This window comes from Colletotrichum karsti, assembly GCF_011947395.1.
Source record: "Colletotrichum karsti strain CkLH20 chromosome Unknown Scaffold1, whole genome shotgun sequence".
Taxonomy (NCBI): Eukaryota; Fungi; Ascomycota; class Sordariomycetes; order Glomerellales; family Glomerellaceae; genus Colletotrichum; species Colletotrichum karsti.
The window spans coordinates 2,246,333-2,259,870 of NW_024065901.1; the positions used below are offsets into that span (position 1 = coordinate 2,246,333).

Below are 13,538 nucleotides of genomic sequence, written 5' to 3' on the forward strand. Positions count from 1 at the left end.
CCAGAAGCAGAGCCGCAGAGTGGCCTCACCTTGCCCCTTGAGTCAGTCCATACCCACGATCAGCCCCGAAATACGACCGGCGGCACTGGGAAGAAGCCTGGCATCGCCAGGATGTGATGGTCGAGTTGCCAATCCGGCTTGTGGATGTTGTCTCTTTCTCTCTGTTCGACGGCGATGTTGTCTGCCACGCAGAAACGGCTCGAGAGGCGTCCTTGAACTTCATCGGACGTTGGGCCAAGCGTGTGAGGCTCAATTTTCAGATGAGGAAAAAAGCCAAGTTCACGATTGCCGAACAAGGGGGGGGCCCTGAGCCGCGTCTTGGTGCAAATCTTTCATAGGCTGGCCGCCCGCGTTCCCGAGACACGGTCGATGGTTTTTTGCAGTGTGCCTGAATGCACTATGCCCGTCGTGGTTGCAATGCCGGTTACCCGCAGAGGGCTGCAATAGAAAACGTAATAGCGCGGTTCCTGGTCCCGTAGAATCCCGACATCCTTGAGTCGTGATCCTTGCCGATCCCACCGTCACGGTCACGGATTGGGAAGGCTTCTAGAAGATCGACTGCAGTGCGGAAAATGCTTGTCGACGCCTCCCACGTCGTTCCCTGCCGGCGCAGAGGGCAAATCCCCTGCAAATCTCATCCTCAGCGCTGTTGGCGACGCAAGATCTCGAACCGCGGGGCCTTTGGGAGCATCCATGTTCGAGACTCGAAAGCCATGAGCGCGGAATGGGACCGGCGTAGACCCTTTTTTTTTTTCGCTCTTTCTTGAGACGCTGTGACTGGTCAGTCGCGTTCGACAGTGAATAAACTGACATACTCTCATTACCAACCACAGAGATAATGGTTTTGGGGCCATGAAGGCTCATTAACCGGCAGGTAATATTCGCCGAATCGACCGATATGCGAGGAAGCGGTGGCGAGGCTAGTTTCAGGATTAGTTTGTGAGCGGGACGGAACTGTCGACTCTGACGTGACAGCAGACTGGCGTCAGCGCTGAGCTGTAATGCCTTGGTGAACATTTGCTGATCGACTGCGTTTAGCGGCCATGAAGGTTTGCTCTTGCATCACAGACTCGGCCGACCGTGCCGCGAACCGAGCACGGTCTGGCAGCTCGACGCGGCTTGCGACGGGCTTTTCTTCGCTGCTCGACAAGGGAACGAGAACGAGGACAGGGGCACAAGGAGTGGTCCGAGGGGGCCCAGGGGAAAGGGGGGCTTGTCGGAGTTGGGGGTTGGGACGAAGCCATTGGCAATTCCAATTGTGTGATGGAATCCGGGGTAAAATTGCGGGGATGGGGCCAGTTGTCGCGAAAAAGGGAAATATTGAGCGCCGTGAGCCCTCATTTCCTCCGTATTGGCAACGCACTTCTTTCCGTTGCCCTGCGGTGAGCCGATGACTGAGTCGTGCCACTTCCGCCTCGTTTCAGCCGGACGAACGCATCAACGGCCGAGATTGCTGCAGTACGGGACATCCCGGTCATATCTTCGCCGATGAGCGGAACGGACATGTCAGGCAGACAGCATGCTCCGATCCGCGCTGCTTTTGAGGCGAGCCAATCCGGTGCTCGTCATTTGACTGCTTTGTTGAGCTGCTCCTGTGTGCTATTGCGCTCCCACTGGACCCAGATCTCGTCCAGCACCGGCAGGCAAAATCTGTCCAGCCAAAGAAAGCCGGCGAGCAACTGCTGCAGACTTTGTCGGTCGCATCGATCCGGTGGCAAGATGTCTCTGGCTCTGTCCAAGACGTCGTGGAGACGACATGTGAACCACTGGCGGTCCTCCGTTGTTCCGGAGCCGACGATACCAACGAAGAGCACCCACATCAGAGTGGCGTCATGGGAGACCCAGACGAGGGCGATCGAATCCGCATCGTCCAGCGCGGCGCGCAACCTCGCCACGAGAATGCGGACCATGTGCCCGGTTGTGGGAATCTCGCGCAGGACGGCGTAGAGGAAGACCTGCGCGGCCGAGACGAGGACGAGGAAGCGTTTCTGGACTGGCGTGGCGCTCCGGCGCTCCACGTAGAGAAACTGCAGAATCGAACTGTCTGCCGTGTTCATGACAATTCTGATCGTGTCCGCTGACACCGACCCCGCCTGCGAGAATATTGCCTGCCTGAGCGTCGTGAAAATCTTACGTGGTTCATTGCTCTCGCCGGGGTTGTGCCCTCCGAGTTTGTCCATGTGACGCAAGGAAGGCGTCATTGCACGATTCACGACTGACGATGGCAGAGACACCTGATCCAAGGTATGGAACATTGGAAACTTGGGTATTCTTCCAAGACCGGATGCTACCTGAATATCGATCCTGTAAGAGTTAGGTGAGCGGAAGTACCGGACCGGCAATTGGGAGTCAAGCTTACCAGTTGATGCAGCGACAAAGAATATAGTCGTGCCTGATCGTGTCTGGTCCGCCTCGAGCTTCAATCATGGCATAGAGCCCTGTCAAATGGACATTCGCCGCATCGAAATTGCCCTGAAACGCCTGGTGGCTTGGTGTCAGCGCTGCGTAGCATCAGGATACACTCAAGACAGACTTCGACACTGCCGAGCATGGCCACGCCGGCAAGAACCGCGAGATCCTCGCTTGCACTCCGAGCAGACTCTTGAGATTCCAGACGGTTCCTAATCATCCGCATTGCCTCTCCTTTCTGCCGATACCCTTCGCGCTTGAGCCTCAGATCGAGCAACGGCATGGCTTGGTTGAGAAATTCAGCTGCCAAAGACAAGGTTACACGCATGATGAGAGCGCTCTGCATGGCGTAGGGAAACCATGGTCTCTGCGTGTCTGTTGTGGTCGAATTGAGATTGAACCTCGTGATGACTGCAAGTCAGTCATAGAACACGAAGTGTCTGGGCGAGGTGCGAGCAGGGACGCCACTAATCTTACAATATTTGACGAGGGAGTCCACGGAGGGATTGCTCGGAATGGGCAATGTGTTGAAAGGATCCGCATTATCGCTTCCCAGCCTTTGAATCCAAGGGGGCAGCGGAGAGGGCGGTATGATTTCAAAGGTGGCTTGAGCAGGCTGGCGAAAAATGAGCGAGGTACCGCACGTTGATGTCTGATGGGTGGAAGTGACCGCGTACACGAGAATCTGATGAAGTTGCCTGTTTCCCGCGTTTTTGCGCAGGGCGACTGGATGTCCCAGACAGCCTGAAACGACCCTTCAGCTGAGATTTGTGTGTGATGGTACCCTTGGATGTGAGAGCCGTGTTGGCGCCTATTTCGGATGGACCCCTTTGGATCGCCGTGCGGATGGCATGACTCCGAGTAGCTTTGTCGGCAGGCTGGAAGCTGCCCTCTTCATCGCCGAAGGTGACGAACTTGTACTGAGGAGTTGAACACATGGCAGGGCGGCGTCAGCTGGTTGTAAAACCATGTATAGCTGCCCTGAATCCGGAGGAACGATCGACGGAATGATAGCCGCGTCGGATCGGGTTCCGGCCGGAGCCAGAGCCGTCACGGAGGCACTCGGCTCGGAGCCGTGCCCTTGGTCCACTGGCGATTTGCTTAGTCACTCACCGACCAGATCAGGTCGCCGCGCTCCGTGATGGAAAATCGTATGTTCAATATTGGAAGTTTAGTCATCGACTAAGAACACTGCCAGTGATGTTGAGGGGAAGCTAGGGTGACTAAGTAGAGTAGGTAAGATAAGGTGCGAATAGTGGCATGCATCGTTGGCCAATCAAACAGCAGCGCTTACTTGAAAGGCGGGGACCAACTTGACCTGATTTGATTGGCTCAACGCATGTGACTTTGAGTTCGTCCGTCCCGCATGTGTCGGTACGTACTTCTTGGTCACTTTTCGTCCGTCTCGGCCTCCGAAGTCCGAAATATCTGTAATCACAACAAGACGCCGCCATCAATATGCTGAAAACACGGTGGCTGACGAACCCAACGTTGACGTGCTGGAAAAATGTCAAATCCTTCGGTTGGTGACGATTTATCTGTCACGGTCAAATCGTCGACCATACAAACTTAGCAACTGTGCGATTGAGAAGTCATCGGAACACACTCACTTCGTTACATCTGTGGTACCAGGAACCGTCACTCTAGTCATGGACGAGCGTCCAGCCAAGAAGAGAAAGGTCCGAAAAGGAACCCGAAGCTGCTGGCAGTGTGAGTTCGTCCGAAATCCATCCCGCCTTCCCGAGACCCAGAAAGCTGGCCGGATGCCGGATATGGAGGCGATCCTGTCCCGCTGACAAGTCGTTCAGGTCGAAAGAGGAAAATACGATGCGAATTTGCCGACGACGACGAACAGACTTGTGCCGGCTGTAAAGTCCGGGGAACTTCCTGCTTAAGCCAAGAGTTCATCGACGATGAGCCGACCGGTCCCCCGGAGCGCGGCGTCGCCCAGCGTCTCGCCCGGCTGGAGGAGTTGATGGTTAAGCTGGCCGACAAAATCGGCCCCGAAACCTCAACAGAAAAGACTACCACGCCCGCCTCGTCACTGAATGAGTCTGCGCCTACTTCGGAATCTCTACCGCCCCTAAGCCATCGTGTGCAGACCGTTGAGAGTCCCGTCATCACGCCCTCGCCTGCGAATCCAACACAACCTCAGCCGGTATCAGAATCTTCGCACGTCACGTTGAAAAATGAGCGGATATGCAAGGAGCTCTACTCCATGTTCCCATCAAAGAAGGACACCAAGATTATAATCGAATCGAGCCGGGGACCGGTCTTTGTCTTGATCCTTTTCTATTCCTACCAAGACATCATCGAGGGCAAATCCCCACCGACGGCGACTCTGTCAGACGTACCTGACGTTTCGAAACACCCTGCCATCCTGGCGAAGCACCTACTTCAGTTGACCATATGTCTCCAGCAGCTACCGCCTTGTTTTAATCCATCTCAAAAACACCTTGGGCTGACACATTCCATCCAAGACACGATGGCTGAGTGGGTGGCAGCTGCAAGCCTCGTCACCTCAAACGACGAATTGGTCGGCTCCGCTGAAGGCCTTCAATGCCTTATCTTGCAAGGTTTCTATCTCATCAACTCTGGGAATCTTCGCAAAGCCTGGCTGGCCATGCGTAGGGCCCTCAGTCTGGCCCAACTCATTGGCATCGAACGAAACGGCAGTCGGCCTCTGAAATCATGTGACCCCGCCACCGATCCGGCGACGATACCCTCGTCACATCAGCTATGGTATCGCATCAATTTCTGCGATCGCTATTTGTCCCTGTTGCTTGGTTTACCAGCTGGCACGCAAGACAATAGCTTCTTTTCTGAACCTTTCATTGCCAATGACACACCTATGGAAAAGTTGGAAAAGAAATACACGGTGATATCCCTCCGCATAATCGACAGAAACCGTGCACCACCTCACGAAGCCTACGCCATCACCCAATCCATCGACTGCGAGATTGAGACAGCAGCGAAAACAATGGGAAATGCCTGGTGGGAGATCCCTCCCGTGGCCGATTACACAGACACAACTACCCAAATGGGTGTCATGTCGCATTTGATGCTGCAAATACACCACCACAGCCTGCTCATTCTACTTCACCTGCCGTATATGCTTCGGAATTCTGCCAATAACCGCTATGACTACAGCAAGAACACATGTTTAGAGTCCAGTCGTGCGGTACTACGACGCTGCGTCATCTTCCGCACCGCAAATAACGCAGTTTTCTCCTGCAGGCATATCGACTATTCATCCTTGATGGCGGCCATGACGTTGCTACTCGGTCACCTCACTCGTCCTCCCGGAGTCCGGGATGATGAATGGTGTCGGCAACGAGTGGAGGACCGAGCACTAGCTCAGACCACGATGGAGAAGATGGAAGAACTCGCGAGCTTGAACCACGACAAGCTTTCCGGCGAGAGCGCTGAGATCATCAAGCAACTCCTCCCCATCATCGACTGCTGCAATGACTGCCTGAACAACCAACCGGGCGAGGACTGGAACGTGCGACTCAGCATTCCCTACCTCGGAACAGTCAACATCAACAACTCTTTGAACCAAAACGCACAACCACACTTGCACACGGTAGATCTCAGTCACTCCCAACTCCCAACGCCATCGAACACCACCACGGTCTCGCCGGCTTCGTTCCCGGCGAATCAGGAGACCTCTACCGTGACTTCTGTAGACAATCTTCTTGGACAGGACTTCACACCCAGCGGGAGCGGGGACGTGTACGGCGGCTTCGGCGCCGAGTGCCCACAATGGCAGTGTCCGGGTATCACGGCCGAGGCGGGAGACTGGGCGTTTCAAGGCGTCGATACGGCATACTGGTCCCTGCTTAATAGTGGCATTTCTCCTTGCAGCTTCGAATTTGGGAACGTCAATCTTTCATGATCAGTCTTCTGTAATAACACTAGTAGACTTTCACTGCTCTATCTCGGAGCTTCGTGGACGACAATCACTACCTGACTTCAAGAGCCGTAAACTCAAGGTCACCCGGAGGCAAGATCTCCGCCACCAGACCGACGAGCTCAAGCAAAGACGAGGCACTAGGAGTCCGATTCTACAAAATCCACCACACGCAGCTCACCGGCGGTCAATCCGTGATCTTACTTTCAGCTTCCGTCTTCTCCCTTTCGTCTTACTATTCTCACCAGGTGACATCCCGAGTCTCACCTGGACCCCTGCCTATTGGCGTATCTTGGCGATGTCTGTCAGCAAGCCCAAGGCGACGTTTCCCCGCATCTACGCAGCATCCCTTGCGAGTGTACGTACAAAACCTAGTCTCGGATTGGTACGACATGTAATAGGACAATGTCATCCGCGCAACATTCCTCGCAACCTCGAGCGGAACGGTACCTAGACAGGGCTGATGGTGGGTGTATACAAGCTAGGGTAGTAGCCTAGTCGATGCGTGTCGCCCTGGCAGATATATAGCCCTCTCGACGTGCATCATCATGTTGTTCCCTTCTCAGACCTCGCTCGCCGGAGACTGCATTCAAGGCTGCAAAACGACCACTCCACTGCCCCGAACAGCCGTCGAATGCTGACAGAATGTATCCGAAATCGGTGTTGCTTGTTGCCGCGCTGGTAGGATATGTTCAAGGCCGAGGATTGAATGGACGGTCTGCCGGCAATGAAACCCATCTTCAATGCAAATGCGTGAGTCTGGGAGCCTTCTCAACCTTACCCATACCGGCCAACGCCGTGTGTTGAGCTTGCGCTGAAACAACCAAAGGTCCCCGGACGTTGCTGCTGGCCGTCAGAGTCTTCTTGGGAGGCCCTCGACCTCACCCTCGACGGCAACCTCGTCAAGAGCGAGCCCATCGCGCAGTCTTGTTACGACGGCCCGGCCAAGGACCTAGCCGAGTGTGCCCGCGTCTCCAAGCTGTGGTCGGACCAGGACTTCCAGACCTCCAACCCAATCGGCCGGCCATACCCTTACAATATCACATGCGCACCGGTCGACCACGCCGCGGGCCAGATCCCGACCAGCTGCTCCCTAGGCTCTCTCCCAACGTACGCGGTCAACGCCACCACCCGCGCCGACATCAACTCGACTCTTTCCTACGCACGCCAGCACAACATCCGCCTCGTCGTAGCCAGCACCGGGCACGACCTCCTCGGCCGCTCCGACGGCTACGGCAGCCTTGAGATCTGGCTCCGGCACTACCGCAGGAGCATCGATTTCCAGCAGACATACGTCCCTGCCAACGGCTGCCGGGGGTCCAACTGGACCGGCAGCGCAATCCACATCGACGGCGCCTACCAGTGGAGGGACGTTTACAAGGTCGCGAAAGCGAACAACGTGATTGCCGTCGGCGGTGGTTCGGCGTCGCCCAGCGCCAACGGGGGCTGGTCGTCGGGCGGCGGCCACGGGCCCGCGACGCGCGACTACGGGCTCGGGGCGGACCAGATACTCGAGGCCGAGGTGATGCTCGCGGACGGGCGAGTCGTAGTGGCGAGCCACTGCGAGAACGAGGACCTGTTCCGCGCTCTTCGCGGCGGCGGGCCCGGTTACGGCATCGTGCTGAGCACCACCGTCAAGACATACCCCAACGTGAACGCCGTCACCGTACACAGGCTCACGTTGACGCCCCTGAGGCAGATCGCGAATAACTCTGACCTCCTGGACGCCGTGTCGATGCTGTTCTTTTATTATCCGTCTCTCAATAGGGCGGGCTTTGCGGGTTACGCGTACTGGTCTCGCAACTCCCCTACCGTCTTCGTGGGGAACTCCACTTCGGGCTATACTCACAACTTTTGGATGATTGGCAAGACCAAGCAAGAGGTCGACCGTTCCTGCGCGCTCTGCTCGCTCAACGAGTACCTGGTACATTCCCCGGACCGGGGTGTGTCCGTCGACGAGGACTGGGCCGAGTACGGTGATTACTGGTCCTTCTACGAAGCCGAGTCCGGTCTCTACGACCCCGTCGGCGACACCGCTATCCTCACGTCTCGCATGATGGATCCGTCAGTTGCGGGGCGATACGACGACATCCGCGCGGCCCTCGAAGTGTTCAGCGGCGCGCCGGGCGAGTTCGTGTCGAACGTCGCGCTGTTGGTCTCCGGCGGGAAGGTGTTCGAGGACGCCGGCGATCCGACGTCGGGCGTGCACCCGGCCTGGCGCAGGTCTCCGTACGTCCTGGTCGCCGGGCGCGGGGTGTCGAGGACGGCGAGTAACGCGGAGCGCAAGGCGGTGCAGGACGACATCACGTTCGTCAAGGGCGCGGCGGTGAAGAAGTTGTCACCTGGGACCGGTGGGTACATGAACGAAGGCGACCGACACGATCCCGACTATATCCAGACGTTTTATGGCGACTATTATGCGGCGCATCTTGCGGCGAAGAGGAAGTATGACCCGGATCATGTGTTTTACTGTCCGACCTGTGTTGGAGCTGAAGCATTTGTTGAGACTCCAGACGGACCGTTGTGCAAGCTATGAGATTCGGAACGTCATTTGGAGCGCGTGGTGCTTCAAAAGATTTGTGGTATTACTACATAATTGCTTTCATAATGCATATGCCATTGCTGCAGTCGGCAATCGCATTAGTATCTCGTGAGCTCCGGCGACCCTTCGGCCCTTGGGGACGAGAACTTCGTCTCCACGAAAATCTTCTGAATCCCGTCCTCGTGCTTCTCGAACTTGTAGTACACCTTGTCGAGGTCCTCCAGGCGGATGCGGTGGGACAGCATCTGGTACACGTCAAGATCACCGCCCTGGATCTTCTTCAACAAGTCTTCCCAGTAGAGATGCACCGGCGCCTGTCCGTTGCCGATCAAACGCACACCACGCTCCATCAGAGACCCGATGTTGAAGTGGTTGGTGTAGCCCACGTAGACACCAGTGATGCCGCAGCGGCCAAAGTTCCGCACGCCCTCAATCATCTCGTTGACGATCTCGCTGGTATCCGTCTCGGCGCCGAGCGCGATCTCGACGGTGTGCAGCCAGCCCTTGGGGTACTCGCCCGCGGCACACTCGATACCCACATCCGGGCCCCGTCCGCCGCACAACTCCTTCAGCCTCGAGACGACCGTCTCCTTGTTCGTGACGCCGCTCGAGAGCTTCTTGAAGTCGATCAGCTCCAGCTTATCCTGGTGCGCGGCCGGCCACTTGGCCTTGATGTACGACAGGCGCGGCTCGGTGTCGACGAAGATGACCTTCGACGCGCCCTCTCCAATGGCAAAAGCTCCGGCCATCTGTCCGATGGGGCCGGCGCCCCAGATGGCGACTTGGTCTTTGGGGTAGACGGCGGTGTCCTTGACGGCGTTGTAGGAGGTGGCGAGGACGTCAGAGAGGTAGAGGGCCTTCTCGTCGGGGACGTCGTCGGGGATCTCGAGGAGGTTGACGTCGCCGATGGGGACGCGGACGTACTCGGCCTGGCCTCCCGCGAAGCCGCCAGTGAAGTGGGAGTAGCCGAACATTCCGGCTGTTTGGGATCCGTACATGGACTTCTCCATCGTGTTGGAGTTTGTCCTCTCGCACTGGGAAGAGAGCTTTTGTTTGCAGTAGAAGCACTGCGCATTGTGTTAGCCATTGTATGCAGAGAGGGGCTGGGACTTGAACTCACGTTTCCGCATGCGATTTGGAAGGAAGCGACGTAGCGGTGGCCGACCTTGGCCTTCTTGACGGCTGCGCCAACCTGGTCGACCACACCGCAGAATTCGTGGCCGAGGATGTCGCCCTTGTTCATCTGCACCACGGAGCCGTGGAGCAGGTGAAGGTCGCTGCCGCAGAGGGTGCTGCCGGTGACCTTGAGGATGACGTCTGTGTCTTCCAGGATCTTTGGTTTCGGTGCATCGACTGGTGAATGTGTAAGTGTTTGAAGAGAGCAAAAGCGGAGATGCAATCGACTCACCGATCTCAACTTTGTTCTTGCCCTGCCACACGAGAGCCTTCATCATCTCACCGCTGTCGTTGCTGTAGTTGGTGACGTCCTGCGCCGTGACGGCATCGCCCTGGTGGCCGATCGCCTTCTCGGCCGCGTACGCTGCTTGTGAAGCCATTGTGATTCGTAGTTTGCTGAAGGACGTCCGAAATTAAGTTTAAAGTTGAGTCTGGGGAATCCTCCGGCCTTCGGGAGCTGCGCAGGAAGTACCTTGTCTTATACTTGTCCAAGTAAAGACGTCGTGACAGAATAGCTGGTAATTGGTGACTTGGCATGAAGCGAGGCGAAAAGGCGCGACGCCGCCGGCGGAAAGATTCCATGACGGGCGACGGCGTCACTTTTGACGGAGAACCGACGTCATTGATCCCAGAAGGGATCGTCTGGCCAGCGAAAGCCACAATTCCGAACCAATTAAGCGAGCCCGCCCCTGACGGATGCCACGCAGATGTCGAGCTAGAGCTCGGCAAGGCTGAGCAACGTCTTATTCATCCTGTTCGTTTGTGGTAGGTGATGATAAAGCGGACGTTGAGCGTTGGCGGAGACCGGGCTGGACCGGCGGGTGGATGTCGGCATGTCGAAGTCGAGAGCAGTGGTGGTGAGGGCGAGCCAATCGGCAGGGAAGCGAATCGACGATGACATCTCCAGGGAATGGCGGGGGTAACGCAGCTTTCGGCATGCGGTTCGTCACTGAACTCAATTGTCCGGGCTCCAATGAAGGGCCCCTCACCCGTTCATCTGATGTATTGACGGGATCATGTTCGCAAGGACAAAACAGCTTCGATTCTGCAGAGATGGATCTGAAGGAGCATTTATTCCATCTTAACTGGACATCAGGGTTCTCTCTTTCCCGCTGAGATTCTGATGCCTCCAACTCTATCAGGTCAGAAACTACGTCACCATGCCAGGTTGACCCCACCTCAGCTGGCGGCTACGGAGCGGGGCCGACAGTGGAGATATCGGATCCGTAACGGAACTCAGAATAACGGGACGAAGCACCCATCTGCCGGCGGCGGCGCAGGAAACAGTTTGCATCGTGAGGAGGACCGTACTTCACTGAAAAATTAGCCATGACGGATCGCCGGTCTGGGTAGCGTAGTTGGCCCGCGTAGATACCCCAGGAGGACAGCCGATCTGACACCCTTTTGCGCGGAACGTGCTGGCGCCCTCTACGACACTTGCCATGCGCCGCCACTCAAGGCGCGTCGTCTACATGCAATCTCGCGCAGCAATGTTGACCGCGTTCCTTAGTATTGTGATTTACCATGTCGCCGAGGACGGACTACGCTGTGGCTCCGTATCCCGGGTGCCGAAACCTCTAGCCCCGCCGCCCCGGTCTCCGGCGCCGAAGGCGTTAATGCATCTGCCGGGTTGGGCGACTTGCTTCACATCCCCTTTCTCCTTCGAATCTCAGGGTCTTTTTTAAAACAGACGTTTTTTGCGTGGGCCACTGGCGGCGCATTGATGAAAAAACGCTGTGCACTGTGTTATTCTCATCTATGAAATGACTACCCCAATTCCTCCCCAGCCACCCGGAGCCCCCGACCGAACTGATTCAAATCCAAGAGCTCTGCTCTTTGCCGCAAGACCGAAAAACACGTGGTAAATCGTCATCAGTGTCCTACAGCGCCCAAAACTCGACCAGTCCTCAGTCATCAACGGGCGGTACAAGCGCATCAACGTCGACCTCCATTTGCAGCCCTTTCGGGGGCGTCCAGGGAGACTTGTTGGCCAGCTTTGCCTTCCACTTGCGAGGGACTTGGTCTTTCGCATCCCTATCGCCAAATGTAAACCCCGAGTAATAATAGCCGCTGGCGTCAAAGTCCATGAACAAGTCACCAACCCTTAGCGCCGGCATCCGAGCAGACATCATGGCCAGAAGCACCGGATACCAGGTTTCTGGGTCCAGGCGTCGTCGCCAGAAGTGCTGGGGCCACATGTGGTTGGCGACTCCGCGACGCAAACTCGGCGGGTCGTCGTGATCTGTGCCTGACCCGTCCGAGTCATCCGAGGAGGCCTCTATGCTAGGCCATCTGGGCTCGTGGTCTCTGGGATTACCCGTGGAGTACCACTTGCCGTTGGCTGCCACCGGATAGGTCGTGATATCGAGGATCTCAAGCGAGGGCCACAGAGTGCCCTTGTCTGTGACGCTGTCGCCTTCTTTGGCCTGGGCTCGGCGGTCACAGAAGAGATCAGGCGAGAGCCGAACTTGGTCGAGAAGAAGCTTCTTCAGCGTGCTCCCTTCAACCAGCAGGCGGAGCGCCTCGCAGACGCGGTCGATCCCCTTCTCCTCGTAGTCCAGACACTGGAAGCTGTGATTCCAGGGCATTCTGTTGCCTTCCTGATGCAGTTTCAACTCGCGTAGGTTAGGAAGCTTGCCGCGTAAGTTGAGGATTGCAGTCGCGAGTGCCAAGTGCTGCTTCAACCGGAAGTGTGATGCGTCTTGGTGGTCTCCGTCCCGATAGCCAACATCCAGTACTTCAAGGTTGGGCGTGTGAGCTGCCAACTGGAAAAGGGTGGCCGCGTGTGGAGTTTCAAGTCCACAGGCATTGGTCCTGAGTTCGGTGATCTGCCGGACGGCAGGTAGTCGAAAAAGGTCGTCGTGATTCAGCGCAGGGCGCCTGTCTCTAGCGTGGGGTTCTGGTATATAACAGGCAATGTGGACATATATCTTGTTCAGACTCCGGTCCGAAATCCCTTCCTCCCATTCGTGCAGCAGCTGGAATAGAGACGAAACAGAGGCGGTGAGATGCTTCGTGTTGCGACTCACTTCCTTGGGTGTAAGCCCGCTACATGGCGGTTTGAGCCTGACGAATATCTTACGCACGAGGGCGCGGCGATGGGCATTGGGCGGACGAAATGCGGCGGTAAACCGTGCTTGGTCTTCAGCACTGTCCCGGTAAATGATGGACTTGAAGGTGAGAGACTCGACTGCGCGTTGGAAGACACGAGAGACGCTCGCATACTCTGCAATTCGTGGCACGCGAACGTGGTATTTTTTGGTGTCGTGGAGGTCGCAAAGATGGTCAACAATCTGGTAGACAATGTCGAAGTTGTCCATAATGAAAGACGATGTACAGGGTACGATTCGAGGGGAAAAGAATGAAGAAGAAGAGGAGAGTGAGATGAGAGCGTCTGTGAAATGGAAATCAAAGAGGAAGGAAGCAAACAAATGTTTAATAAAAGAAAGAGAAGGAGGAAGAGCAGATATACGTACCGCTGCAGGGTTCCAGCACTGC

General features: G+C 56.4%; 4 protein-coding genes across 4 annotated transcripts; 1 reads left to right on the top strand and 3 right to left on the bottom strand.

The window, feature by feature from the left end:
• Positions 1-1,565: 1,565 nt before the first annotated feature.
• CkaCkLH20_00527 (tachykinin family protein) lies at positions 1,566-3,347 on the bottom strand (the record flags this gene model as incomplete). The annotated part of the gene is made up of 5 exons (XM_038883247.1): positions 1,566-2,304; positions 2,360-2,481; positions 2,534-2,820; positions 2,887-3,025; positions 3,087-3,347. 5 exons carry the CDS (start codon positions 3,345-3,347, stop codon positions 1,566-1,568), a joined length of 1,548 nt encoding a protein of 515 aa, XP_038751952.1.
• A 711-nt stretch (positions 3,348-4,058) lies between these two features.
• On the top strand, positions 4,059-8,858 carry CkaCkLH20_00528 (uncharacterized protein; the record flags this gene model as incomplete). Its single annotated transcript, XM_038883248.1, has 4 exons — positions 4,059-4,119; positions 4,218-6,257; positions 6,571-6,680; positions 7,152-8,858. 4 exons carry the CDS (start codon positions 4,059-4,061, stop codon positions 8,856-8,858), a joined length of 3,918 nt encoding a protein of 1,305 aa, XP_038751953.1.
• Positions 8,859-8,962: 104 nt separating this feature from the next.
• On the bottom strand, positions 8,963-10,420 carry CkaCkLH20_00529 (s- glutathione dehydrogenase; the record flags this gene model as incomplete). Its single annotated transcript, XM_038883249.1, has 3 exons — positions 8,963-9,931; positions 9,985-10,217; positions 10,273-10,420. The coding sequence occupies 3 exons, from the start codon at positions 10,418-10,420 to the stop codon at positions 8,963-8,965; spliced, it is 1,350 nt and encodes a 449-aa protein (XP_038751954.1).
• Positions 10,421-11,947: 1,527 nt separating this feature from the next.
• CkaCkLH20_00530 (uncharacterized protein) lies at positions 11,948-13,360 on the bottom strand (the record flags this gene model as incomplete). The annotated part of the gene is made up of 1 exon (XM_038883250.1): positions 11,948-13,360. One exon carries the CDS (start codon positions 13,358-13,360, stop codon positions 11,948-11,950), a length of 1,413 nt encoding a protein of 470 aa, XP_038751955.1.
• Positions 13,361-13,538: the final 178 nt, after the last annotated feature.